Source organism: Pristis pectinata, chromosome 13 (genome assembly GCF_009764475.1).
Source record: "Pristis pectinata isolate sPriPec2 chromosome 13, sPriPec2.1.pri, whole genome shotgun sequence".
Taxonomy (NCBI): domain Eukaryota; kingdom Metazoa; phylum Chordata; class Chondrichthyes; order Rhinopristiformes; family Pristidae; genus Pristis; species Pristis pectinata.
The window spans coordinates 18,617,110-18,644,843 of NC_067417.1; the positions used below are offsets into that span (position 1 = coordinate 18,617,110).

At 39.3% G+C, this 27,734-nt stretch overlaps 1 protein-coding gene across 1 annotated transcript; it reads right to left on the reverse strand.

Moving 5' to 3' along the window:
• On the reverse strand, positions 1–26,566 carry chmp1a (charged multivesicular body protein 1A). The gene is made up of 7 exons (XM_052028453.1): positions 26,455–26,566; positions 21,595–21,614; positions 10,134–10,211; positions 9,549–9,695; positions 4,954–5,082; positions 4,548–4,741; positions 1–2,215 (listed from the first exon to the last, which is right to left on the reverse strand). The coding sequence occupies exons 1-7, from the start codon at positions 26,459–26,461 to the stop codon at positions 2,194–2,196; spliced, it is 597 nt and encodes a 198-aa protein (XP_051884413.1). The 5' UTR covers positions 26,462–26,566; the 3' UTR covers positions 1–2,193.
• Positions 26,567–27,734: the final 1,168 nt, after the last annotated feature.

Below are 27,734 nucleotides of genomic sequence, written 5' to 3' on the forward strand. Positions count from 1 at the left end.
TGGGATTTAAATTCTTTATTTCAAAATATAAACATTAGAAGTAAAATTTCATGTTACCTTCCACATTAATCAAAATAACCCATCACAAAAAGGAAGAGCCTTAAACAACCAATATTTTACACAACCACACTGTACATCAACAAAATCCATTTTAAATGAGTATTAACTAAAATGAACAGGCACATCTTCAAATGTTTGGAAGTGTCTAAATCACAAACAAATGCATATTACTACAATAATTAAAAGTACAAGAATGAACTGCAGGAGTACTTGTAAAGCATTTCCCATATTTAGACATCTCAGATCCACATGCTTTTGACAATGCAATTATCTTCATGGTGCAGGTACATTTTCAGATTATTCTAGTTTATAATCAGCATTATTAATCATATAGGCACCATGTGAACTGGGTTATATCAAGATAATTCAAAGGCAATATGACTGTTAAATTAAACTGACAGGAGAATTAAAGCCTGACAAACAAATAGTTATTGTTTTCATACAATGCATTTTTTAAGTTAGCTGATTAAGCAGTCAATTTCCTTCTACTTTTGACAATATGATATAATAAAAGTGCAGCTCAGCAAAATCACAATTGGTTTTAAAGAGATCTGTGTCTAAATCCTAACCTCTGAAGATGTAATATGTACTGTATTAATAGAGTCAGTCATTAAAACTTTGACCATTGATTTCCAGCATTGAAACGGATTTGGTAGTATCGCAATTTGATTAGATTCTAAAATAAATTGATTACTGAAGCAACTGGGCACATCTGAATGAATTTAGGGCACCTTTTACACTAATAATAGATTATCAAAATCAATGTTGCACAAAAGTTTTTGGATCCCAAGGCATTTCTTACAAAATTTGGTATGTAGGAGTGAGGCATTTTAACTGCATAAGACAGGTGTACGTCAGAATGGATAACTTGTGTATTTCCAACACGATGTTAAGCCTTCCACGATATTTACTTCTTTTAAGGATAATTTCTAAGAGCACCTTTACAAAATATCACTCCATGGCTATTGCCATCTTGAACACTCACAGAATGGCACTGCGATTCTTACTGATTTTTTTTCCCTCCTACTCTTGAATAATTAAGTCTGAAATGCACACATTCAAATTACAGTTTACAAGGTCCTTGCAAATCATTTACACTGAACATTATCTTGATGCTCACCTGAAGAGACTTGAGCTCTTCAGATAAACATTAGATTAAATGCAATCAATATGTAGCTGCATGACTAATGTTAATGCAGAAAACAAAGCAAAAACAGAATAGGTATTAAGAGGCACTTAAGATCAGAATTTTGATCAAAATTTTAGCTGCTTACAGAACTGTAGTTCTTATCTGTATGTTTTCTTGATTGGTTAACAGACCAATGGCCATTACTTAATAAGTGTCTATAAATAAATAGATTGCAAGTACACTTGTACAAACCATCAGTAGTCTCCTTGTGTTCCATGGACATAAAAGATATCAACCAAAAGCATGCCTTACTACCCCATTTAAACACAATAGAACAAGATTAAGAATCCATCACCTTTTCTTTTGAGCCCCTAGCTCCTGCACAGAAGATACCATAATATCATTGTGGAAGTGACAGTCAACAGCAAGGTTACACATGTCCTACAGGACAAATTGACTTCAAAGTATTTTAAGTAATTATTAAGTCCTTGGATATTTAACGTTTTTTGTTTGCAAAATTCTCCAAATCAGTAGTCTGTAGAATTAAGTTCTTCCAGCATTTCAAAAAAGTATGGTCACTAGTTCGATGCATTTTGGAAAATATGGCCTTTGAAATATTCAAGTCATGCTGGTCTCAGAACTGAGACTACAAGTGTGTAACTGATTATTGTACATCCACTGCAGATCTGAAGCACATTTACAAATCAATTTGCATATGTACATCATTTGTACATTTTGTATCAAACTCAAAAAATCATTTCAGTAATGCCAATATTAACTTTAAAGGGTGTGATTTTAAAGAGGTATACAGACTTTAATGTACAAATCCTTTTTAGTTCAGATCAGACTCTCTCCAGATTTAAATGTAAAAGTAGCCTATCAATCTAGCAAGTGACAGTATGTGTTTTTAGGCATTATACACATTGTACATTGTCCCAGTGACAGTGTAGGAAAGATAATGCAGATTACACGCCATCATTCTGGATTACACATCAATCCCACTTTCAATTCCTCAAAGCAGCCAACCTGGAAAAGAAGAATGAAAATACACCAAACAGTAGAAATTAAAATAATTTTTTCATGTTGTAGTTCATGTTTTATAAGCAAAGCTCTTAAATACAGCCAACTAGAAATAAAAATGTCATCTTCCACAAGCCCATTTCTAACTGCAGGGTTGGGGGTAGTAACGTAATAATAATTTCAGTGAACACTTTAACATAGTGCAAAGAGGAATAGTTACAACCAAAGATAAAAATTATTATTCACATCTTCCACAGCATTGTAAAACGAAAGTCTGGGGTCCGCCCAGTTGGAATTATATCTAACTGCCCTACCCCTTAAAGCTGTCTCCGCAGGGAAGTTGTACAGGGTAGATAAGCAGAGGATGATTGTTGGAATATGTCGTTATTTCTCACCTTTGAAGAGTCAAATTTTTGCCAAACTCAGAAGATGGTGTGAGATTGTAATATTTAGCTATAAAATCAATTCTATTCCTTTAGCACTACTGCTTAGGTATTCTTTGAGAGGAGATAGGTTAAGTAGATGCCAAAGTTAATTGGGATTAAGTTGTTATTGAAAGTTTGTCTGGATCAGAAATCACTAATTACATTATGAGGAAAGTTTTGAGAAGCTGGGAATTTACCTGTTGGTGTTTAAAATAGCAAAGGAACTTGACTGAAACTGATAAAATTCCAAGGGATCTTGACAGGGTGGATGTGAAAAGGATGTTTGCCTCTTGTGGGATAATCTAGAATAACAGGTCACTCTTTAAAAATAAGGGGTCACCCAGTTAAACCGCTGAGGCAAGTTTTTTTTTCGCAGAGGGTTGCAAATCTTTGGAACTGAGTTCTTGAATATTTTTAAGGCGGTTAGGTAAACACTTGATAAAGTAAGGATGACCACAAGTAGATGGGGATGCAGTGTTAAGGTTACAACTAGATTAACCATGATGTGGCATGTAACCAAAAATGACAGAGAAGGTTTGAGGGGCCAAGTGGTCTATTCCTTATTTGCACATTCACATGGTCATTCTACTCTGAGGTAAGAATTAATTGAGATAATGATATAAAGTGTACTATAGTCATAAGACAGCCCACTTGGATAGTACAAATATAAATCAGCAGGGATTACATCACCTGCTGAGAAAATGTTTTATTTCAGCTGAATATTTCTTCAATGTGAAAAATAGAAAAAGCTCAGCAAGAACTGATATTCTAAGATATATTTGATCCCAAATTATACTTATGGGGTGCTAATCACACCTATAAACTAATCTAGGCAAGAACTTAAATCCTCTTGAATTTTCAAAATTAAATCCTCTTGAATTTTCAACGATTAACAAGAATAGAAGAAAAGTCCATTTTTGGATAGTGACGGCAACATGTAACCTGGAGATGTACGCTATTTACAATAAGAAAGGAGAATGTGGTCATTTCTGAGTGGAATAGGAGCAGACAGTAAATATAAAATAGCAAGAGAAAGAACAGTGGGTATGGAGTGTAGATGATGCACAGCAAACCAAAGGCCAAGAAAGAAGGGATAAAGGTAGAACAGAAAGTTCCTGCCATGGGGGTTCTGATCATTTTATCAACAAAGTGTTTCTCTCTCAAACCCATCAGGTGTATACTGGCTCCCATCACTCATTCACCCTCTTATTTTCCTGCCTCTCTTATTTTCTCTCAGATGCCCATAAAACACCCCCCCCCACCCTTTTGATTATTTTGCCACTTAATTATACAAAGAGAAAATTTACAGGAGCCAATTAACCTACCAGCACATCTTTGGGAAATGGGAGGAAATTGGATTACCCTCATGGTCATGGGGAGAATGTTCAAATACTATACAGACAGCAACCAAGGTCAGGATTGAAACTGGGTCACTAGAGTTATGAGGCAGCAGCACAAATTGCTTCACCACTGTGCCACCTTTTCGGGAAAGAGGGGTGAACAAAGATAAATTATAGATTAACGTATACCAATCACCACCTTAAACAAGGTGATTTACAGAGGAACTTGGGGGGAATAAGAAAGGAATTGTCAGCTCATCTCATGGCTACAAGATGGAACTTTCGTATTGGGAATCACTATTGTTACATTCCAATGAAAAGTCTTATTAAGCAGTGTTATAATGACAAGGAATGTTAATGAAATATAGCAGTGGTTATAAAATTTAAAAGTGTTACTGTCAGCTGCATTATATTTCAGCCTGGTAGCATACGGCAGTCCCATGAAAGCTTGTTCAATTTAACAGAGTTTTTGTTGCATGACTTTTGCTGCAGCCAGAACAATAAGATAGTTGGCAAGATACATCAGTAATGCTGTACAACAATTTCAGATATTAAGTGGCCTACAGCACCCACCTTCTTGAAAGCTGGTCTTCCTTGTCCTGTTCACGTACTGAGGATTCACCAAGGGATGCTGCACCTGCTGGAAGTTGGTTCAGTTGGTCCATGACCTCCAAACCATTCTCCTCTGCAATCTGCAAAATGAGGCTGTCAACCTGTTCCTGAGGAGTGGTTAATGTCATTGCAGAGCTCATAGAGTCTTCCATCACCTAAAAGCATACAAAAAGTCACTTGGTAAAAATGTAGCAATTAACTAAACAATATATGCACTTAAATCTTGACAGAGGGGAGAAACAAGGCAAAAAATATTCCAAGGAACATTCAAAGAAAAATATTCATGAATATACAATTTTTATCCATAAGAACCTATACAAATTTTGCTGCTGTCTTCAACAGTGTAAAAATAACATTAAGTACTCACTGAAGTGTGTACATCTAGATTTTGAACTTGTTGTTCAAATTTGTCCATTACAGCAGAAATTTTCTGTAAATCCATCGATTTCAGTGCCTTATCCAGTCCTTGTGTAACACGTGCCATGTTCTTTGTAACCTAGGTACAAGAAAAATATTCAAAAATTGGTAAGCTTCAAAAAAATGAGTATTAGTATTATTAATCACAAGCACTAACAAGTTACACAGAAATTCCGCTTGCTCACTTGGAGTGCACAATCAAGCCCTAATCATATTTAATAATTCAGCAATAAGCAAATATTATTGCTGAATCATTAAGTATATTTAGGGCTTGGATGATTCTATTTTAACAGGAAAAAAAACAAAAACCCTGAAGACCCACTGGAAAAAAATCACTTTTTCCATTGATAAAACTTTGCTGGCGGTAAATTGAAAGCATGCAGTTCTTATGTTTTGCTCTTGGGATGCAGCATGTGGCTTTCTAAACACATGCAGTCTTCTAATCAATCCCCATACATCTATAGGAGGTGCCATTCAATCACAAGACAAGACAAGGGAGCAGAAACAGGCCATTCGGCCCATCGAGTCTGCTCCAAGGAAAGGGAAATAGAAATGAGAAATGGGGAATGGGGGAAGAAGAAAAAAAATAAAACTATTCTAATCCCAATTACTGGCCTTATCCCCATATCCCTTGATATCCTGACTATTTAGATATCTATCTCCTCCTTGAACACCCCCACTGATCTGGCCTCCACTGCTGTATGTGGCAAGGAGTTCCACAAATTCACCACCCTCTGGCTAAAGAAATTTTTCCTCATCTCTGTTTTGAAACTGTACCCTCTAATTCTAAGATTGTGCCCTCTGGTCCTGGACTCACCAACCAAGGGAAACAGCCTAGCCACATTTCCTAGCGCTCTGCTCTTAGCTTTGCGTGCCATTGTGCTTCAAGTGTTCATCTAAATACTTCTAAGTAACTGATTTTCAGATTTTAACCATTACAAAAAATCTTCCTCTAATTCCCTCTAAATCTCCTATCCCTTACATTAAACCCATGATTCTGATCATTGACATCTGTTAAGGCGAAAAGTTTTTCACTGCTCAAGTCGCACCCCTCATAATTTTATCCACCTCAATCAGGTCACCCTTTGGCCTTCTCTACTCCAAAGAAGAAAAATCCAGCCCATCCAATCTATCCTCATAACTGAAACACTCCATTCCAGGCAACATCCTGGTAAATCTCCTCTGCATTCTCAAGGGTAAATCACACCTTTCCTAGAGTTTAGTAACCAAAACTGTACACAATAATCCAGTTGTGAACTACCTAATGTTTTATATGGTTATACTATAACCTTCCTGCTCTTACATTCTGTGCTCTAGCTACTGAATGCAAGTATCCCATATGCCTTCTTAACTACCTAATTTGCCTGTGTTGTGAAAGTCGACCTATGCTGTAATAAAGCAAACAACAGAACCAAGGAGCGTACAAAAAGTTCTTTATTGTTTAACACTAGTGGGAGTAGGGGTACATGGAGGAGCAAACAGTCAGAGCTGCTCTTACCTGCATGTGGCCTGACTTAAGGAATACAGGGTACTAACAAACTTAAATACATTGTTCTCCGGTGGGTGTCCACCTACTGCACAGGCATACCCATATTTGGGTATGCTTGACCAGCTCACGCTACCATGGGTCAAGCCAAGGCTGCTATGTGCAGCCAGACAGGTTAACACATCTTTCACAGTTAGTCTGAAACAACCCTATTCTTGTGGCCTTGAAGCTCAGCAACTTATTAGCCAAGCTCAGCAACTCCTTACAAGAGCAGGTGGCTCAAGCTGTTTACCAGTAGAGAGTGTTACAGACTCAGTGAAAGTCCCTTTTAGAGAGTGTGTGTGTATGTGTGGGGCGTGCTTACGTCAATAGAAGATAAAGGACGTAATGACGTTGTTGAAGAAGTTAGAAGAAGAAGGAGAGAGAGAGAGAGAGAAGGGAGAGAGACACCAGCCTGCTTGTTTTCTCTATCGATGGATGAGAAACAATAACTGTGTTTGCCACTGAAATCCATGTATGGAAGTTGGAAGTAATCCGGTGGAGTTCACTTTGTTGCTGACCTGTAGAAGGAAACAGGTATTTGTGTGTGGACGACCACGGTTCGGATGCTTTTCGGGGTGAGGAAGTCACTACTGAGTAAACACTGAAGTGTCGTTTGGGTTCCATCGTGGAACATTTGGATTTCGTATGTACTCTCTCTATGTTTTTCTACATCTACATCTTATCTTCAGACAACGGTGGTTGTTGAAGAAGCCCTTGCTCATGTTTCACCTTATGGCTTGCGGAACTGAACTTTAAGAACCATTCCGGAACTGGGAGTTTTGGACTTTGTCACACACACACACACACGAAGAGTTTAGTTTTGGGGTTAACGTTCGAGGTTTAACATTTTTGAATTCTAACATACTAACATTTTTACTTTTATTTTACGTATTATCATAAGTAGTGATTAATAAAATAGTTTTTAACACTGAATCATGCTCAGTGTGTTTCTTTTGTTGCTGGTTTGTGACAAGAGATAGCATAACCCTTTATTCACCAGAGCCCCCTTCCCATTGTCTTCTACAGCGTTGCTGCCTTCAGGTATACTTGGACATGTAGACAAAGGTCCCTCTGACCTGGGGTCCTACCATTCAATGTGTATATGCCAATATTATTAACCCTCAAAATGCAATTCCTCATATTTTGCAGGATTAAATGCCATCTGCCATTTCTCTGCTCATCTTACCAATTGATCAATATTGTGCTATAGCTGAAAACTATTCTTCTTACTATCCACAACACTATCAACCTTCGCATCATCTGCCAAACTACTGGTCATCCCCCCTATATTCACATCCACATTGCTAATATACACAACAAGCAGCATCAATCCTGCAGTACTCCACTCGTCACAGACTTTCAATCGCAGAACAAACCTTGGCTATCACTCACTGCCTCCTAACACAAAGCCAATTTGCAAATTACCCCGGATCCCATGAGCTCAAACCTTTTAGATCAGACTCTCACGTAGGACCCTGTCAAAAGCCTCCATGGAGACTACATCAACTGCACTACCCTAATGACACACTTTTTAGTCACCTCCTTGAAAACTCAATCCAATTAGTCAGACAGGACTTGTCCTTAGCAAGCCATGCTGACTTCGCCTGATCAATTCCTGCTTCTCTAAGTGTGGATTAATCCTGTCCTCAATTTTTTTCTCAATAATTTCCCTTTCACTGTTGTTAGATTCACCATCTTATAAATATCTGAATCAATCTTACTGCCCTGCTTGAATAAAGGTAGCACATTTGCTATGCTGCAGCCTGGCACCTTTTGCAGCCAAATAAGATTTAAAAATTTCTGGTAAAGCCCCAGCATTCCCCTCTCTTGCCTCCCATAGCAGTCTGTGATACATCTCATCAGGCACTGGGACCTATCCACCTTTAAGCCTGCTCAGACATCTAATCTCTCTTCCTTTTCAACGGTAATTCTTTCTCCAACCACAAGGTTCTTCTCCTTAGTAAATATAGATGACAGTATTCATTTAAGACCTCGCCAGTGCTCTTCATCTCCAAACACAGACTGCCACTTTGGTCTCCAATGTGTCCTACTTTTCCAGTGGTCACCCTCATACTCCCATTTTGCTCCCTTAATAACTTTAAGCATGCCCCCATCAAGTCAATTTTGGATCCAATTTGCAAATTGCCCTGGATTTCATGGGCTGTAACCTTTGGGAACTTATCAAAAGCCTTAATAAAGTCCATGCAACTTTCAGATTTATGAATGCACCAGTGTCTCCAGCTGGCCTCAAATTCAATGGCACAATGGTGATGGAAAAAAAAAGAGTAAAAATACGAACCAAAGATATACATGAGCTAAAGTGGATTTTTGGCTACAGAGAAATTAAACATTATGGGGATTAGGCAGAAAAATAAGAGTTGAGGCTAGAAATCAGAACAGCTATGATATTATTGAATGGCAGAATAGGTGGACTCATGGGGGCATTTGATATAAGAGGACCAACAAAATATTGTGTTTGGCAGTATCATCTTCAGTGCTAAGTATATTTCAAATCAAACTCAAATCACAAAATAGTCTCAGTTCAACTTCCTTGCCTACTTAAGTAAAGCACAGATATGAATGATGGAGTTCACATCTCCTTAAAGCAGTGATAAGACGATCTATTATCGTGTTTAGCAAATGGCAGGTGTCATTGGAAAAGTGGATTTCAGATCACAGAACAGATTTATGTTGTAGTTTGCAGAATTAGTGCACAGCTAGATCACATCAATTTATAACTGTTGTTATCTTGATTTTTGCTACGTTTAAAGATGGAAAGTTGATGTATATATGTATTAACTAAAGATATTTAAGAAATTAACTGATTTCGCAGAACATTAATGAAAATCAAAAACCATTTCTAAACAGAACTGAAAATAAAAATGACTTCAAGCAATAAGTAGGTTCAGAGCCAAAATAGGTTTCTGGGCCATAGAGAAATCAAATATCACAACAATTATCTGGAAGTGGGAAATTAGTTCCTTTAGAAAGCCAAGTCACAGGTAACTATTCCATACCCCTTTCATTGTAACTGCTGTCTGTACTTTCGACGCTACTGCATCAACTCGGGAAGCTGTCCGTAACCAGTTAAGGCCTTCATTTTTCTTTCTGATTGCATTTTCTGCATAGATCTTTGCTCCTTCAATGTTTTTTTGTTGAAGAGCCTTAGAGAAAGCAGGGTGATGGTTAGTTTTCTAACATTTCAGTGGAAATGAGGTAAAATTTTGTGTAGGCTAACAAATTTACATACTTAAAAAGTAAAATGACTAAGTTATAAAGGGATGAGAACAAAGCTGGATAGCTTAGTTAGTTCACATTGTGGAGCCTTTCCTGCCACACTGTTAAATACCGTATAATTAGCATCAATTCTAAAATTACCTTTATTGATAATGTGACTATTTGTATTATTAGCTTTTAGAAGGTTATTATGTTCGACAATTCTACCCTTCTCCCAAACAGGACCAACAGAAGATGAAACAAGTGGTGCCAAATGTTATCCAATTTAATCTTATCCCATCTGGTGCACACAAACTGTCTTAAGAATGTAATTAGTTGGTTTCAGTTGTGAAACTTCAGTGAAATAACACAAACTGAATGCTAACCTTCTTCACTTTTGCTTGTTCAGATTTTGAGTCTTTTTCAGCCTTCTTTGCCAATCGCTCCAGTTGTTTTGACGTAAACTGTAAAAGATTTTCAGAAGTTCAAGTAACCCCCTGCAATGCACAGCAAACATTAACTTCAAATTCTTGTCCTTTTCCTGTATCTAGTTCTCACTTGACAATTTTTGATCATAGAACTACAAATGTACATAGCAAATGCTATGGCATGAAACTTTGTGACCCAGAACAATGAGAGACTTGACCTCTAATGGCATCATAGTTGATCACAGCGATGCAACCTCTTGGTGGTGGGAAGTGGCAGGGTTAGAGGATAACGATCAAAATGAGAAGTCCCTCCTTGTTTTTTTGTTCCCGAAGCACTTGAAACCTACAGTCATAAACCTCACCTCACCAACTTTTTTTATTTGTTAAAAATCAGCTTATTCAACCAGACTAGGTATTAAGTTTGGGAACTTCTAGTTCTGGTTTGCCACGTGGTATGTTTTCTCACAAAGCTGGATAGCTTAGTTAGTTCATTGTGCAGCCTTTCCTGCCACACTGTTAAATACCGTATAATTGGCATCAATTCTTAAACTAGTATTTTATTAGTAATCATTAGTACTAGTTGTTAATTTGCTCGTTTTGGTAGTTGGTAGTCAATTTCAAAACTGATGAAAATTTTACAAGTTGTTCTCAGACACCAAAATCAGAGACACAAGAGATTCTGCAGATGAGTTCCTCCAGCATTTGTGTGTTGCTCAGACACCAAATGACTGCCAACATGGGTATGGACCATTCTGGTTCTCACCTGAGATGACAGACTTGGTAGCTGTTACTCGTTTTACTTCAAAGTTTGGCACCTCCAATAAGCTCAGCAGAATCTTAGTAACATCACCGTAAATTTTACATTTGGTCTCTGCAAGCAATAAATCCAAAATCTTCCAATGCAAAGTTGACAATGCAATTGAAATTCAGTGAACTCAAATGAGTTAATCAATAGTCCAGATTTTTCAGTCAGTTATGGCACTCATCATTGTCACTGAATTTAGTTGCATATTAAGATCTAGGAGTCTCTGTGATGTGGATTTATCCCTTTTGAACAGTGAGCGGTCTCTGGCATCAGTTCCAGGGATCTCTGGTACCCTAGAACAGTAACGTTATCAAGCAGACTGAGCAACCAGCCACATCAAGGAATTCTCAGACTAGAAAGAGCACATTTTTAAACTAATAGTTTATAGTGTGTGAAATAAAAGTTGGAATGCAAATGGAAATAAGGTGGAAGGTGAAGTATTAAACAAAGTGTCACAAACCAGCAACAAAAGAAACACACTGAGCATGATTCAGTGTTAAAAACTATTTTATTAATCACTACTTATGGTAATACGTAAAATAAAAGTAAAAAAAAATGTTAGTATGTTAGAATTCAAGAATGTTAAACCTCGAACGTTAACCCCAAAACTAAACTCTTCGTGTGTGTGTGTGACAAAGTCCAAAACTCCCAGTTCCGGAATGGTTCTTAAAGTTCAGTTCCGCGAGCCATAAGGTGAAACATGAGCAAGGGCTTCTTCAACAACCACCGTTGTCTGAAGATAAGATGTAGATGTAGAAAAACATAGAGAGAGTACATACGAAATCCAAATGTTCCACGATGGAACCCAAACGACACTTCAGTGTTTACTCGGTAGTGACTTCCTCACCCCCGAAAAGCATCCGAACCGTGGTCGTCCACATACAAATACCTGTTTCCTTCTACAGGTCAGCAACAAAGTGAACTCCACCGGATTACTTCCAACTTCCATACATGGATTTCAGTGGCAAACACAGTTATCGTTTCTCATCCATCGATAGAGAAAACAAGCAGGCTGGTGTCTCTCTCCCTTCTCTCTCTCTCTTCTTCTTCTTCTTCCTTCAACAACGTCATTACGTCCTTTATCTTCTATTGACGTAAGCACGCCCCACACACACATACACACACACTCTCTATCTTAAAGGGACTTTTACTGAGTCCGTAACACCTCCCACCTAAAAAAAAATTTTCCCAAGAAAATTTTAACCGCGCATAGTTAATAATGTTAATAATTATCATGCTACACAACTACAGACTATCAGATTAGTACAGATACATGTTTCCCATTTAACATCGGGAAAGACAATCAGCAATCACATTATCTTTGCCTTTAATGTGAGTTATCATGAGATCAAACTCTTGCAAAATTAAACTCCAGTTTAACAGCCTTCTGTTCTTGTTTTTGACTCGGCTCAGAAACACCAATGGGTTATGATCTGTATACACAGTCAATGGTTTCTGAGCGGTGCAAACATATACACTGAAATGTTGCAAGGCTAAAACAAGCGACAGTAATTCTTTCTCTATGGTGGAATAATTCTTTTGATGCTCATTAAATTTCTTTGAAAAGTAAGCTACAGGATGGTCAATATCATCAAGGTCACCCTTCTGCAACAACACAGCTCCTGCAGCTTCATCACTGGCATCTACTGCTAATGAAAATGGCTTTTCAAAGTCAGGTGTTCTGAGTACAGGATGGTAGCATAAAATGGCTTTCAGCTTCTCAAATGCTTCTTGACAAGAATCTGTCCAAACAAACTTTACTCCCTTCTTCTGAAGATTAGTTAGGGGAAGAGCAATATCAGCAAAATTTTTACAAAATTTTCGATAATATCCAACCATTCCCAAAAATCTTCTAACAGTCCTCGTACCTGTGGGAATAGGGAACTCAGATATTGCTTGAACTTTTGCCTGAACAGGAGCTTGCTTGCCTTGACCTACAACATAACCAAGATACGTCACAGTGGCATGGCCAAATTCACTTTTAGCCAAGTTAACTGTAAGGTTAGCCTTGGAAAGTCTTTCAAACAACCTTTCTAACGCAGAGATGTGATCTTCCCAAGTATCATTCCCAGTCACTAAGTCGTCAATGTAGGCATCTGTATGTTTTAACCCATGAATCACTGAATTAATCATTCTTTGAAATGTTGCCGGAGCATTTTTCATTCCAAATGGCAAAACATTGTATTCATACAATCCAGAAGGGGTTACGAAGGCTGAAATCTCCCTTCCTCTATCTGTTAATGGAACACACCAGTACCCTTTTAATAGGTCAATCTTTGTAAGAAATTTTGCCTTTCCCACTCTATCTATGCAATCATCCACTCTAGGAATAGGGTAAGCATCTGACTTTGTTACAGCATTCACTTTCCTGTAATCTGTGCAAAATCTAACAGTTCCATCAGGTTTAGGTACAATAACACAGGGCGAACTCCAATTTGAAGTAGAATGTCTAATAATATCATTTTCCAACATGTACTTTATTTCCTGATCAACAAGTTTACTTTTTTCTACATTCATTCGATATGGGTGTTGTTTGATTGGTTTTGCATCCCCAACATCAACATCATGGGTAATTATCGATGTTCTGTTTGGAACATCTGGGAACAGATTTTTAAATTTTAAAATTAATTCTCTCATCTGTTGTTTTTGTGAAACTTGTAAATGGTCCAACTTCGTTTCAAGGTTCTCCATGATATTTTGGTTTTTCAGTTTCGATGGAACAATATTTGGTCTAAATTGGCCTTCCTCAACATCAACATCAGGCATTCTAGAAACAACCTTTACACCATCCACCAAGGCCACAACTGAATCCCTCTCATAATAAGGTTTTAGCATGTTTACATGACAGAGTTGTGTTTTCTTGCGTCTATCTGGTGTTTTGATTATATATGTTAGATCAGTCACTCGAGATTCAATAACATAGGGTCCAGAAAAACGAGCTTGCAAGGGATTATTTTGGCTAGGGAAAAATACCAACACTTTTTGCCCCACTGCGAATGTCCTAGGCCGAGCACGTCTATCAAAATATGTCTTCATTCTTATCTGGCTTGTTTTTAGATTCTCTCTCGCTAGCTGGCAGACTCTCTCCAACCGAGTTTTAAATTTTTGGACATAGTCCAACAGACTCAAGTGAACTTCCTCATTAACCCATTGCTCTCTTAACAACTCCAAAGGTCCTCTCACCCTATGTCCAAACACAAGCTCAAACGGACTAAATCCTATTGACTCCTGGATCGATTCTCTAACGGCAAACAAAAGTAAATGGATACCTTCGTCCCAATCCTTGGTGTTTTCAAAGCAATAAGTCTTCAGCATATTTTTGAGAGTAGAATGAAATCTCTCCAGAGCTCCTTGAGATTCTGGGTGATATGCAGATGATACAATCTGCTTTGCTCCCAGCTCATAGACTATTTGTTGAAAAATTTTTGACATAAAATTACTACCTTGATCAGATTGGATTTCTTTTGGCAAACCAAACAAGGTAAAAAATTTTACAAGAGCCTTTGACACCGTCTTGGCCTTAATATTTCTAAGGGGTATTGCCTCTGGAAATCTAGAAGTGGCACACATGATGGTTAACAAATACTGATTTCCAGTCTTAGACTTTGGTAAGGGGCCAACACAGTCCACAATCACCTTCGAAAAGGGCTCCCCAAAAGCAGGAATTGGTTTCAAAGGAGCCACAGGGGGTTTTTGATTTGGTTTACCTACCATCTGACATGTGTGGCAGGTTCGACAAAACATCACCACATCTTTTCTCAAACCAGGCCAATAGAATTGTTTCAAGATCTTCCCTACAGTTTTATTCACACCAAAATGACCACCCAAAGGCATACTATGGGCCAGGTTTAAAATCTCATCCCTATAAACTTTTGGAACAACAACCTGATGAATAACTTCCCATTCCTCAGTAACAGGAACATGAGGAGGTCTCCATTTCCTCATTAACACTCCATTTTTGACATAGTATCCAGTTGGCACCTTTTCAATCTCCTCACATGAGAGTGCTTTTTCTTTCAATTCTGTCAACTCAGGGTCCTTTTTCTGTTCCACCATAAAATCCTTCCTCGACAAAGACAAATCTTTAAATTCAGGCTCACTGTAAGGATGTTGATCCTCCAGTGAAGACAGAAAAGTCTCAGATAAGGCATCAAAATCTTCTTCCTGTTTAGGACTGTCACAAGGAACTACATCAGACTGCACCGGACTGTCTGTCTTGGCTAATTCTCTAGCTTTAGCTCGAGTCACCGCACATGATGGGTAAACATCTGAATCATCCTCAGACTCATCAATCCTTGGTTTGGTTGTTAACCGTACCACAGGATCACTTTCTCCATTTGCAAGGTCATTTCCCAATAACAAAGAAACTCCTTCCACTGGCAAACTAGGTCTTATCCCTATCTCGACTGGTCCTTCTATGAACTTTGACTTTAAAATCACCCTGTGAAAAGGTACAGACATGGTCTCACCTGTAACGCCTTGTACTAGATTTACTTCACCAGTGTCACTTTCTTCACCAAAATTTAAAACACTGTCCAGCAAGAGAGATTGACTAGCCCCAGTATCTCTAAGAATTTTCACTGGCACCTGGGGTGACTCATCATTCAGTGAAACAAAACCCTCTGATACATACGAACGGAATTCCTTTCTCACCTCCTCCAACTTTTCCACTTTTCCCTCTTGCAAGGACTGATCTTTAACAGCATCTCCTAAACCTTCTTGATTTTTAATTGCCTGAAAGCAAGCATTGGGCCCAGCTTCCTTCTTTTTCTTCAAAAGGGCACAATTAGATATCACGTGGCCAGGTTTCCTACAGTAATAACAAGTACGCTCAACAGATTTCTCCAGCCCTGGCTTCTTTTCATCTTTTCCTTTTTGATTACCTCCCAATTTAATCTCTGGTTTACCTGGATTGTCTTTGTAACTCTTTTGAAAGGTTTTAGGTTGTCCCCATTTGGATTTATGGGTTAAAGCATAATCATCTGCCAACCTAGCAGTTTCTTGTAAAGTTTCCACTGCCTTTTCATTTAAATATGTTGTTAATTCAGCTGGAACACATCTTTTAAAGTCTTCCACTAGTATCAATTCTGTCAATTTATCATAATCCCCATCTACATTTTTAGCCAGGCACCATCGTTCAAAACATATTCTCTTTCCATTGGCAAATTCCATATAAGTCTGATCTGCAGATTTCCTCAAGTCTCTGAATTTTTGTCTATAAGCCTCAGGGACCAATTCATAAGCCTTCAAAATAGCTTGTTTTACCTTGGTATAATCAGCTGCATCCTCAACAGACAAAGCAGAATAAGAGCTTTACCTTTAATCACACTCTGTACCATAAGAGCCCATCCTTTCCTTGGCCAGTTTGAACTCACAGCAACCTTTTCAAAATGTTGGAAATACTGATCAACCTGATCTTCCTCAAAAGGAGGGACTAATCGAACCTCCCTGCTGGCTGAAAAACCATCATCAGAATCAGATTCCGAACTCCTACGCTTCATTTGTAACTCATGCTGCCTCTGTTTTTCCTTCTCCTCTGCCTCAAACTTTAACCGAATTAGTTCCCGTTCCGCCTCTAACTTCATCCGAGTTATCTCTCGTTCGGCCTCTAATTTATTTTGCTCTCGTTCAGCCTCTATCTTTAACTGGGTTTGTTCTCGTTCGGCCTCTAATCTCTTTTGCTCTCGTTCAGCCTCTATCTTTAACTGGGTTTGTTCTCGTTCAGCTTCTATCTTTGCCAGCTGCACCTGTGCCTCAGAAATTGCTATTTCACTGCCAGGAAACTGTTTTAACACTTCCTTCTCAAACACCTTCTTTTCCACATAATGGCCAGCTATCAATCTCTGAATATCTGCCTTTCTCATAGACTGCTTTACTTCTGTAAGGTTTAGCCTTGTAGCAATCTTTATCAAATCATCCTTTTTCGCCACCTCCAATCCCTTTTGGGTTGGTGACTCCAAAAATGCCTTAATATCCATTGCTGCTGGTTTCCACACACACAAGCCAATTAAAAAGAATTTTCAGACCTCCCTCAAAAATCTTTGGATTGAATCTCGAACAAATCTCGTCAATCTGGGGTACAATCCCAGACGACACTCGTTAACCTTGGGAACTATCCCGGACGACCCCCCAATTTTGTCACAAACCAGCAACAAAAGAAACACACTGAGCATGATTCAGTGTTAAAAACTATTTTATTAATCACTACTTATGGTAATACGTAAAATAAAAGTTAAAAAAAATGTTAGTATGTTAGAATTCAAGAATGTTAAACCTCGAACGTTAACCCCAAAACTAAACTCTTCGTGTGTGTGTGTGACAAAGTCCAAAACTCCCAGTTCCGGAATGGTTCTTAAAGTTCAGTTCCGCAAGCCATAAGGTGAAACATGAGCAAGGGCTTCTTCAACAACCACCGTTGTCTGAAGATAAGATGTAGATGTAGAAAAACATAGAGAGAGTACATACGAAATCCAAATGTTCCACGATGGAACCCAAACGACACTTCAGTGTTTACTCGGTAGTGACTTCCTCACCCCCGAAAAGCATCCGAACCGTGGTCGTCCACATACAAATACCTGTTTCCTTCTACAGGTCAGCAACAAAGTGAACTCCACCGGATTACTTCCAACTTCCATACATGGATTTCAGTGGCAAACACAGTTATCGTTTCTCATCCATCGATAGAGAAAACAAGCAGGCTGGTGTCTCTCTCCCTTCTCTCTCTCTCTTCTTCTTCTTCTTCCTTCAACAACGTCATTACGTCCTTTATCTTCTATTGACGTAAGCACGCCCCACACACACATACACACACACTCTCTATCTTAAAGGGACTTTTACTGAGTCCGTAACAAAAGTAAATTTTATGAAAAACACTGAATTTTGAAATATATATCTAATGGAATGATGATCACCAGAAGTTTTTAAAGAGTCAGAGAGGACATTAGGTAGAAATTATGACCAGATATTCCATTAAAAACCAACTTAACCTCTAGTAACGAAGTGTAAACTTAAAAATAAACTCCTCAAAATAACAAGGATAGTCTAAGTACCCAAAGCTGCTTTTTTTAAAATGGTCATTGACTTCTGAAGATTATGCTACAGGAAACTGCAAAACAGCAGTGTCCAAAGAGCATCATATTGACACCAACTTTTAGATTTTTGCACTTAATTGCATATGTGCACACTCCCAAAGTTGTCAGTTTCATAACAGGAAGTCACAGAACATCCAATTTTGCTGTCTTTAAAACTGCAAAACCCAGGCACCTGTTCTTCTGTCAGGCATAGTGACAAAATGAAAGAATCATTCCCTGGATTGGCATAAAATCATATAATTTGGATATAGCAGGTGGCTGAAGGAAAGCAGTATAATCATCTTAAGTAAAGAGACCATGAGTTAACTACTAGAATTGTAACTCAAAGATAGGCAAGATAATTCCTTTAAACATATTACCCACCCATCTGGCTCTTATAGTTAACAAACTTACATTCAGGAAGCACAGCATTGCATAATCAATTATAGGTGAAGTGAAAACAATATAACAGCTAAGAGCCCGATAGGATTTCACAATATGCAAATCAATGAAGGACTTGACATTTGTTTAGTTTGATGTTACTGAGAAAGGAATACTGATTAAACTGCCAAGACAGCTCACTGCAAGACCTGAGCAGAATACAAGGTTTAGGATGAGAACTGTAAGTAACATTTCCACCAGAGAAGTGCTAACCATTTAAAACAAGAGCAAATCCAACCACTTGCTCCTAACGTTCAACTGCACCACCATTATAGAGCTAACTTTCACAAACTCTTAGTGGAGACAGCTAAGATTTTTCAGAATACATTTACAAAGTAAGTGTCACTGGCAAGGGTGCTCCCAAAATGCTCTAGCTATATACCTAGGTCGCTCTAACAGTACCTCCTAAACCCTTGTCCTCCAGCAAGAATCAGATGAGTTCCAGGATTAAGACCCAGCAAAGATGGAGAGGAATCTGCAGGTGGTGGATGTTCCAACGTCCCTGCTACTGTGTTCTTCTTCTTGGTAAAGGTTAATGGCTCTGGAGGTACTGTTGGAACAGCCCAAGTACATGAATAGAGCACACTTTATAAATGGTATACCCTGCAACCTACGTGTAGCGGTGAGAGAGTGATGTGTTGGGTGATGGATGGGTTGCCAATCAAATGAGCTACTGGAGATGGTCATTGCCCGAACTTGTGTGGCAATTTTACTTGCCATGTGCAACCCCAAGCTCAAATGTTTCCCAGGTCTTGCAGACAAGGGCTGCCTCATTTAATGAGATGCAAAAGGAATTGAAAATTGTGCAATCATCAGTGATCACCCCCACTTCTGACTTTAGTATTAAAGCAAGCTCATTGATAAAGCAACTAAAGAGTTAGGGCTGGGGCACAGCCCTGTGTAGCAACGTCCAGGAGCTCATAACTAATTGATCTCCAACAACCAAAGTCATCTGGCTGTGTGTGAAATAAGATTCCGAGCAGCAAGTGTTTAGTCATTGATTCATGTTAACATCAGTTTTATCAGGGTTCCTTAATCCCTCTTTTGATCCATTGCCAACTCGACTACAAGGACAATCCCTCTCACTGACTTGAGCATTCACGTCTTTTGTTCACATTTGGATCAAGGCTGTGACGAGATCTGAAGCCACACTCACAGCTACAACAACAAAGCATCTCAATACTTAGTGGCTCACCAGCTGATCTTGAGCCTTCATATTGTTCACAGAGCAAAACCAGATTTGTAATAGAAAATATTTGCCTGAATAGATACAGCCATGACAATTAAAGCACAATGTCATCCAGGATAGAGGGGCTTTCTTTTAACTCTCTTCTCACTGGACTCATAATAAACCAATTCCTCCACCAATACAACTTGCAATATTATGGGTAAATGTTCAGCAACTAAATCTTACTTCAACAATATGCAATAGACTCCACCTACAACACCAAGACAAAGCAGCAATATTGTGGAAACAGCAAGACCAAATCACACAGCAGCTTAACACAGATGAACACTCAGTCCTTTTTGGCTTCTGATTTTCCATGCATTTGTGAGCTTGACCCCAGGCTGCATTTTGATTTTTTTTTCCTGCCAAACAAATATATCTGTAGACAGGTATGCATTGAGGAGCCACTATCTGTATAAATATGGTGATCAGTTTCCAGACCACACCACCCTATCTAACAGAGAGCAGTGTATTGGGCATCAGGGATGGAGAGCAGGTTCTGGTATTGTGAAGTCTGCAGAGGTGAGGTAAATTGGTTTATTGTTGTCACATATGGTACAGTGAAAAACTTGTCTTGCATACCATTCATACAGATCAATTCATTACAACAGTGCATTAAGGTAGTACAAGGTAAAACAATAACAAAGTGCAGAATAAATTTACAGTTACAGAGAATGTGCAGTGCAGGCAAACAATAAGGTGCAAGGTCATAATGAGGTAGATTGTGAGGTCAAGAGTCCATCTTATCGTACTAGGGAACTGTTCAATAGTCTTGTAACAGCTGGATAGAAGCTGTCCTTGAGCATGGTGGTACGTGCTTTCAGGCTTTTCTATCTTCTGCCCAATGGGAAGGGGGAGAAGAGAGAATGCCCGGGGTGAGTGGGGTCTTTTATTATGCTGGCTGCTTTACCGAGGCAGCAAGAAATGTATAGGTTGTAGAGTAGGGGGCTGAGGACGCAGCCTTGTAGGGTACCAGTGTTGAGAATAATCGTGCCAGAAGTGTTGCTGCCTATCTTACTGATTTCAGTCTGTTGGTCAGGAAGTCAAGGATCCAGTTGCAAAGGGAAGTGCTGAGCCCCAGGTCTCAGAGTCTGGTGATGAGTTGGCTTGGAATTATAGTATTAAAGGCAGAGCTGTAGTCAATAAACAATGGTCTAACGTAGGTGTCTTTACTGTCCAGATGCTCCAGAGATGTGTAGGGCCAGGGAGATGGCATCTGCTGTAGACCTGTTTTGGTGGTAGGCGAATTGCAGTGGGTCAAGGTTGTCTGGGAGGCAGGAGTTAATATGTGTCATGACCAGCCTCTCAAAGCACTTCATGATGGTGGATATTAGAGCCACCGGGCAGTAGTCATTAAGGCACGTTACCTTGTTTTTCTTAGGTACCGGGACGATAATGGTCCCTCTTAAAGGGGAGGTGAAAGAATTTTTAAAGTAGTAAACCAAATAATTGCAGGTACTAAAGGAGGAGAAATGGACAGCAGTATATTTGTACCATAATGGAAGATAAGCAATTGGTCAGTACAGAAATAGTACAAAACTAATGGTGTAGATGAGTGACCTCATATTATCGATATGCATGTGGTAACTGAATACAAGCATGCAAATAAATGATGTCTCTTGGCAATATTGACAGAACAGAATAACCCTAAAGTCATATGGACACAAGTAAGAGTATGAGGAGATTAAGCAAGTACAAAGGAATGGAAAGGGGGAGAGGGAAAAGCGCAATAGTGTAACAGAAAGCAAAGATTAAATAACAGAAAGGATAACAGTGCAAGGCAAAGGATGAAGTTAATTAGGGCAAGCAGTGAATGTTAAATTTAAAGGGAGTGAAAACGGAAAAATATTAATTTGACTGAATTTTAGTACTTACCCTTAACTGAAACAAAGTATCTGTAATGAAGAGAAATGACAAGTTATTAATAAATACAATGCACTTTTTAAAATCACATGCATCTAACATTTAAGTCCCCACTGCAACTATTTTTTACTGCCAAAAAGGAAGCACCTTAGTGGTATATAAAATCATGAGGGGCATAGATAAGGTGGATGGTCAGCTGTAGAGGTGGGTACAATTACAACATTTAAAAGACATTAGGTACATAAACAAGAAAGGTTTAGAGGGATATGGGCCAAACACAGGCAAATGGGACTAGTTCAGGTAGACAACTTGATCAACATGGATGAGTTGGACTGAAAGGCCTGTTTCCATGCTGTATAACTCTGACTCTGCTACAGCATGGAACATTCTGTAGGAAACATGCAAAATATTAGGTAACTTCGTAATTACATCAACGGACTACCAACTCAGCAGTGACAATTTCAAATTGCACCATGACAAGTGTACCCAAATTGTTTCTTAATTTTATTAAAATCAGAAAGCTGCCATGAAAGCTACTGGACTTATCATAAACCCCATTTCTCTCAGGCAGGAGTTTTCAGTTCAAGATTACGGCTCAAAATACTGTCTTCAAAGTACTGTCGAGATCCACACAGTGAAAATAAAATGGAAGCAACAATGATGATAAAAGACAGTTCCTCATTTAACCATTATTAAACTGACATTGATTGGTGCCTGTAGTAGACTGTTTAAAAACTTAAGTAGCTTGTCTTTGCAAAAGAACTACTCTGATTCACCACTGGCCATCAACAAAGCTTTGCTGCTCAGTTAACTTTAAAGTAAGCAAGTAGGATCCAGCGCTCTATTCACATTTCTATGCCTGGCTGCTTTAAAAGTATTAAACAAATACATCTGCATTTTCATTACCTAGCCCAGAAGCCCAAGATTTCAAAACTCAATCCTCAAAAAAGCCAACTTCAGAACTAGGCTGCTTCAAAACATTCAAACCTACAAAGTAAGTCAAGTTACACCAACTTTAGATCATCTTTTTGTGTTGAGAAAATTCTAAATACATCCATCTATTAAAAAGTAAACACAGGACTAGTGCTGTCTTCTGTAACAAGTAGCAATTTTTGCAATGAAAAATTCAAGAAAAATGTAATTCTGGGTAGATAGCTCATGAAGCTTCCAGTTACGTAAATTTGGTAGTGTTTGACAAGTAGTGTGTTAAATTAGATATATCACACAGAAATAGGCCACTCGAGAATCAATCCATGCCACTTGATTTATGCTCCTAGTAAAGCCTCCTCCATCTTTCCTCAATAAAATCAATAGAACCCTTTATTCCCTTCTCCCTCATGTAATTGACAAGTCTCCTAAAATGTATCTGTACTATGCACTTGGATCACTCTGTGGAAACTAGCTCCACACATTTCTCTTTGAATTCAGAACTGGGTTTCTTCGTGGCTGTCTGCACCGATGGTCTCTCGTTATGCTCTTACCCACAAATGGAAACATTTATTCACAACTTTATTATGTCTTCCCTCAGGTTTCTTTCCTCAAGGTAAGAGACCCAGCTTTTTCATCATTTCCTGATATATCTTCCCTTCATTTCTCCTTTCATCCTTATAGAACAGTACAGCACAATACAGGCCCTTCGGCCCACAATGTTGTGCCGAACTTTAAACCTCTCCTAAGACTATCTAACCCCTTTCTCCCTTATAAATCATCTTTGTAGTGACTTTGTTTTCTTTTTATGATATGGCAACCAGGGATGCACATAGTATTCCAAGTTTGGCATAAGTCCTCAACTTTTCATTTCTATCCCTCCAAATACAAATCCTCCGTTTCTCAACAGAACCCAGAAAATGGCTTATTTCTCAAATTAATTATAAAAAGCAAAGCAGCATCAGCACAAGTTCAGTTCAGGAACCTCCAAGAAAACCTCTCACTTGTGTCACGAACCAGCAACAAAAGAAACACACTGAGCATGATTCAGTGTTAAAAGCTATTTTATTAATCACTACTTATGATAATACGTAAAATAAAAGTAAAAAAGTTAGTATGTTAGAATTCAAAAATGTTAAACCTCGAACGTTAACCCCAAAAACTAAACTCTTCGTGTGTGTGTGTGTGCCGAAGTCCCAAACTCCAAGTTCCGGAATGGTTCTTAAAGTTCAGTTCCGCAAGCCATAAGGTGAAACATGAGCAAGGGCTTCTTCAACAACCACTGTTGTCTGAAGATAAGACGTAGATGTAGAGAAACACAGAGAGAGTAAATACGAAATCCAAATGTTCCACGATGGAACCCAAACGATACTTCAGTGTTTACTCGGTAGTGACTTCCTCACCCCGAAAAGCATCCGAATCGTGGTCGTCCACACACACAAATACCTGTTTCCTTCTACAGGTCGGCAACAAAGTGAACTCCACCGGATTACTTCCAACTTCCATACATGGATTTCAGTGGCAGACACAGTTATTGTTTCTCATCCATCGATAGAGAAAACTAGCAGGCTGGTGTCTCTCTCCCTTCTCTCTCTCTCTCTCCTTCTTCTTCAACAACGTCATTACGTCCTTTATCTTCTATTGACGTAAGCACGCCACACACACACACACGCACACTCTCTATCTTAAAGGGACTTTCACTGAGTCCGTAACACTTGAAAACACTTACAAGCAACTGTGTGGAACCACTGTTGTGCCTTACACAGAGCAGTAAAATTAGAAACTTAAAATTATGAGTGACATTTTATGTCAACCAGTTTAAATGCAAAGGCAAACAAATCCAGCCTCGTAAGAGCAGAATCAATTGACTTTTCACTCCAAACTGCAAAACAAAAGTTTAACTGCAAAGATTGCACCTTGCATTGTTAATTAGAAGCAAACAATTCTCTTTTCTAACTACATGCTAATCATTTGCCTTCAACATACATCATCATCCTCCCATTGCTCATATTGCAAAGACTATCTTGCTCAGATTGAGACAGAACTTCACTTTACTAAATAATTAAGGTGAAAAGATTTATTCTTTACAAAACATTAATGTATCAATAGCAATGCACCTGTCCATAGAAATGACTGTCAGCATGTGCTATTGTTTAAACCCCAACCCTCATTCCCTCAGAAAAAGGCTCTCTTTTAAATCCAAGCCATTTCAAACTCCACAAAGACTACATGCATTCAATTATGTAACATCTAGCTTTGCCCTATTTTATTCTATCAACTGCTGAAATCCTCAGTGATGTCTTCCATACTCCAGAGTCTATGGTTCCAATGTCATTCTGGCAAGCCTCCATTTAATAACAGTTCATTCAAAGCTCCGATGCCTACCTACATGTTGCCCCACTGACCTTGTTCACTCAGATCCATAATAATATCAGTTCAGATTTTAATATGATCAGCCTTGCACTTAGATTCCTTCTTTGCCCAACGCCACCCATAATCACCCCTCCCATTCTTTTGATCTCATCTGGATACCCTAATGAAGCTCATACTATCAGTCTACCTCAACACCTCTGGCCCTACACTTCTAAGTAACATCAACCTCCCTCAACCAAGTTTTTGGCAGCTCTTCCCAAAATCTCCTCTTCTGGCCTGTTGTTTATCTTTCTCAAATGTACTTACGAAGCGTCTCGGTCAGTTTTATTGTGTTAAAGGCACTATAATAATGCAAATCGCCATTTTTTTTGCAGTCAGTTTTTGCTGAATCAAAGTGGACTAACCTCAAATTTCAAATCTTCCACCAAATACGAAGTACTGAATTCAGGTTGACACTACCACTTAAGGTAGTGTTGCAACGTTGGAAGTGCTGCCTTCTTGATGAGGTAGTAACACGTGACTTTCTCCAGTAGGCCATGTAATTAATGGAATTTTTCATACACGAATTTAAGGCAGAAGGCGATTCAGCCCTTCCAGCCTGCTCTGCCATTTCAAAGATCATAATTGATCTAATTGTACATCAACTCCACATGCCAGTCTATCCATGCACATATCTACCTCTGCTTTAAAAATTATTAAAAGACTCTGCTTCCGTCAACATCTCTCAAAACAAAAAGCTTGCATGGTATCCTATCCAAATCTGCACATATCACTTGGTTATCTCTTATTTATGATTGTGGAGCCACATTTTTTAAAAATTATTCCCAGAGCAAAACATCAACAACAAGGCCAGCAATTAAAGTCATTCCCTAATTGAATTTAAGAGGGAAGTGGCGATTCGCCTGCTTGAACTACTACAGTCCACAAGGTGAAACTATTACAATCGAGCTACTGTGAAGGAAGTTCAGGTATTTAGAGCCAGCAGTAAAGGAGTAACAAATTTCCAAATCAGAATGGTGTGACTTGGGAGAGAAACTTGCAGGCAGTGGTGTTCAAATTGTTGTGCAAATTAACCATCAGTCCTGTCTAAAACAAAAGGCTACGCTTCAAATACGATTCCTTAGATGTGACGCATTTTGTGATGCCTTAAGGGAAAATATACTTTACAAACACAGGTGCTTCTTGCGCTCTGCATCCTTAACCCCAACCTTTTAGCCAGCACTTTGAACCACCTTTTCTGGCCTCTCGTTTAACTGGATCCGATGAGAAACGACCTGCCGACCCCTCCCCCTGCGCCACCTGCCGACCCCTCCCCCTGCACCACCTGCCCCCCCACCCCACCGGCCGACCCCCTCCCCCGCCACCGGCCGATCCCCTCCCACCCCCACCGACACGGGTACCCAAGCGCCACCGACGACTACACCCCCAAACCCTGCCCATGACCGGCACCTCCACCCCCAGTGGGCCGTGTTCCCAGGGCCTACGCTCCGGGCATCGCTCGCCCGACTCCAGCTGGTCAATGGGTGAATGAGGAGACATGCAGTGCCAGCACTGAAGAAGGAGCCTCCGTACCGTCCATGGTCTCCGGGCTGCTGTACAGGTTGCCCAGACTCACCGCCTCCCTCCGTCGGCTACCGGTTCAACCGGCCGCTCCCAACTCTCGTGAGGCCGCGTGACGTCAGAGCCCGACGTCTTTGAGGCCGTCCAGGCGGAGAATCCGTCACGTGATACGTGTGCTCGGATGACGTCACAGAGGTACCCTGACAGTGGAGAGGGTTGGCAGCAGTGATTGCAGTGGCTGACCTGCCTCCTGGTCATCTCTCCTTGTTCCATGGGTGTCTCAAGCAGCAACAGGAAAGACAAGGGTAAAGTAAAACAAAGACAAGCACTTAGTTTACAGTATCTTATTTATTGCAGATATACAAAACCACTTCCCCTTTTAATTGCACTTTTGCCTGTGTACAGTTTTACATTCCACACAACATAGTCATTTGGAAAACTCAGTGATACTAAGGATTCTATGCAAATAGAATTTAGAGCCATGTCACAGAGGAACAGGCCATTTGGCCCAACACATCTACACTGAGCAGTGGACACCCATCCATATTAATCCAATCTTCCAGCACTTGGCCTGGAGCCTTCTATCCCAAGGCGATTCAAGTGCTCATCTAGACATTTCCAGATGAGCACTTAAATCTAGAGGTGCTCATTGTCTCTGTGACAGTGACTCTGCTTCCACCACTCCCCCAGGCAATGCATTCCCTCTCTCTGGGTGAAAAAGATCCCCCTCATTTCCCCTCTAAATCTCTTACTCCTTACCCTAAAATCCATGTCCTCTAATTTTACCTACCTCTGATATGGGGAAAAGTTTTTTTACAGTCTACCTATACCCCTCATAATTTTATATACCTCAATAAAATCCCCTCTTAATCTCTTCCACTTCAGGGAAAACAGACCTAGCCTCTCCAGTCTCTCCTCAAAACTGAAATGCTCCCTCCCAGGCAATATCCTGTTGAATCTCCTCTGTACCCTCTTCCTGTTAGCACTGGAGAGGGTGCAAATGATTTTTGTCCATAATCTTAATCTGGCCACCCATCCATATGTCGTGCATAATCCCACTGGTACATGTACAATGATTTGGAAACATTTACATTAGGTTATTAGCTTAAAAAATCATCCGTTACTAAAACAATACAATTCTGAATTATAACTCTGAATGAACCACACATCAGTCCTCAGGACCCATTTGCACATTTATTGTCCTACTGCAGTAAGAGAAGGTGCTGAAAATACTCAGCAGGTCAGGCAGTATCCATGAAAAGAGAGAAACAAAGATTGTAGCCCAGGTTTTG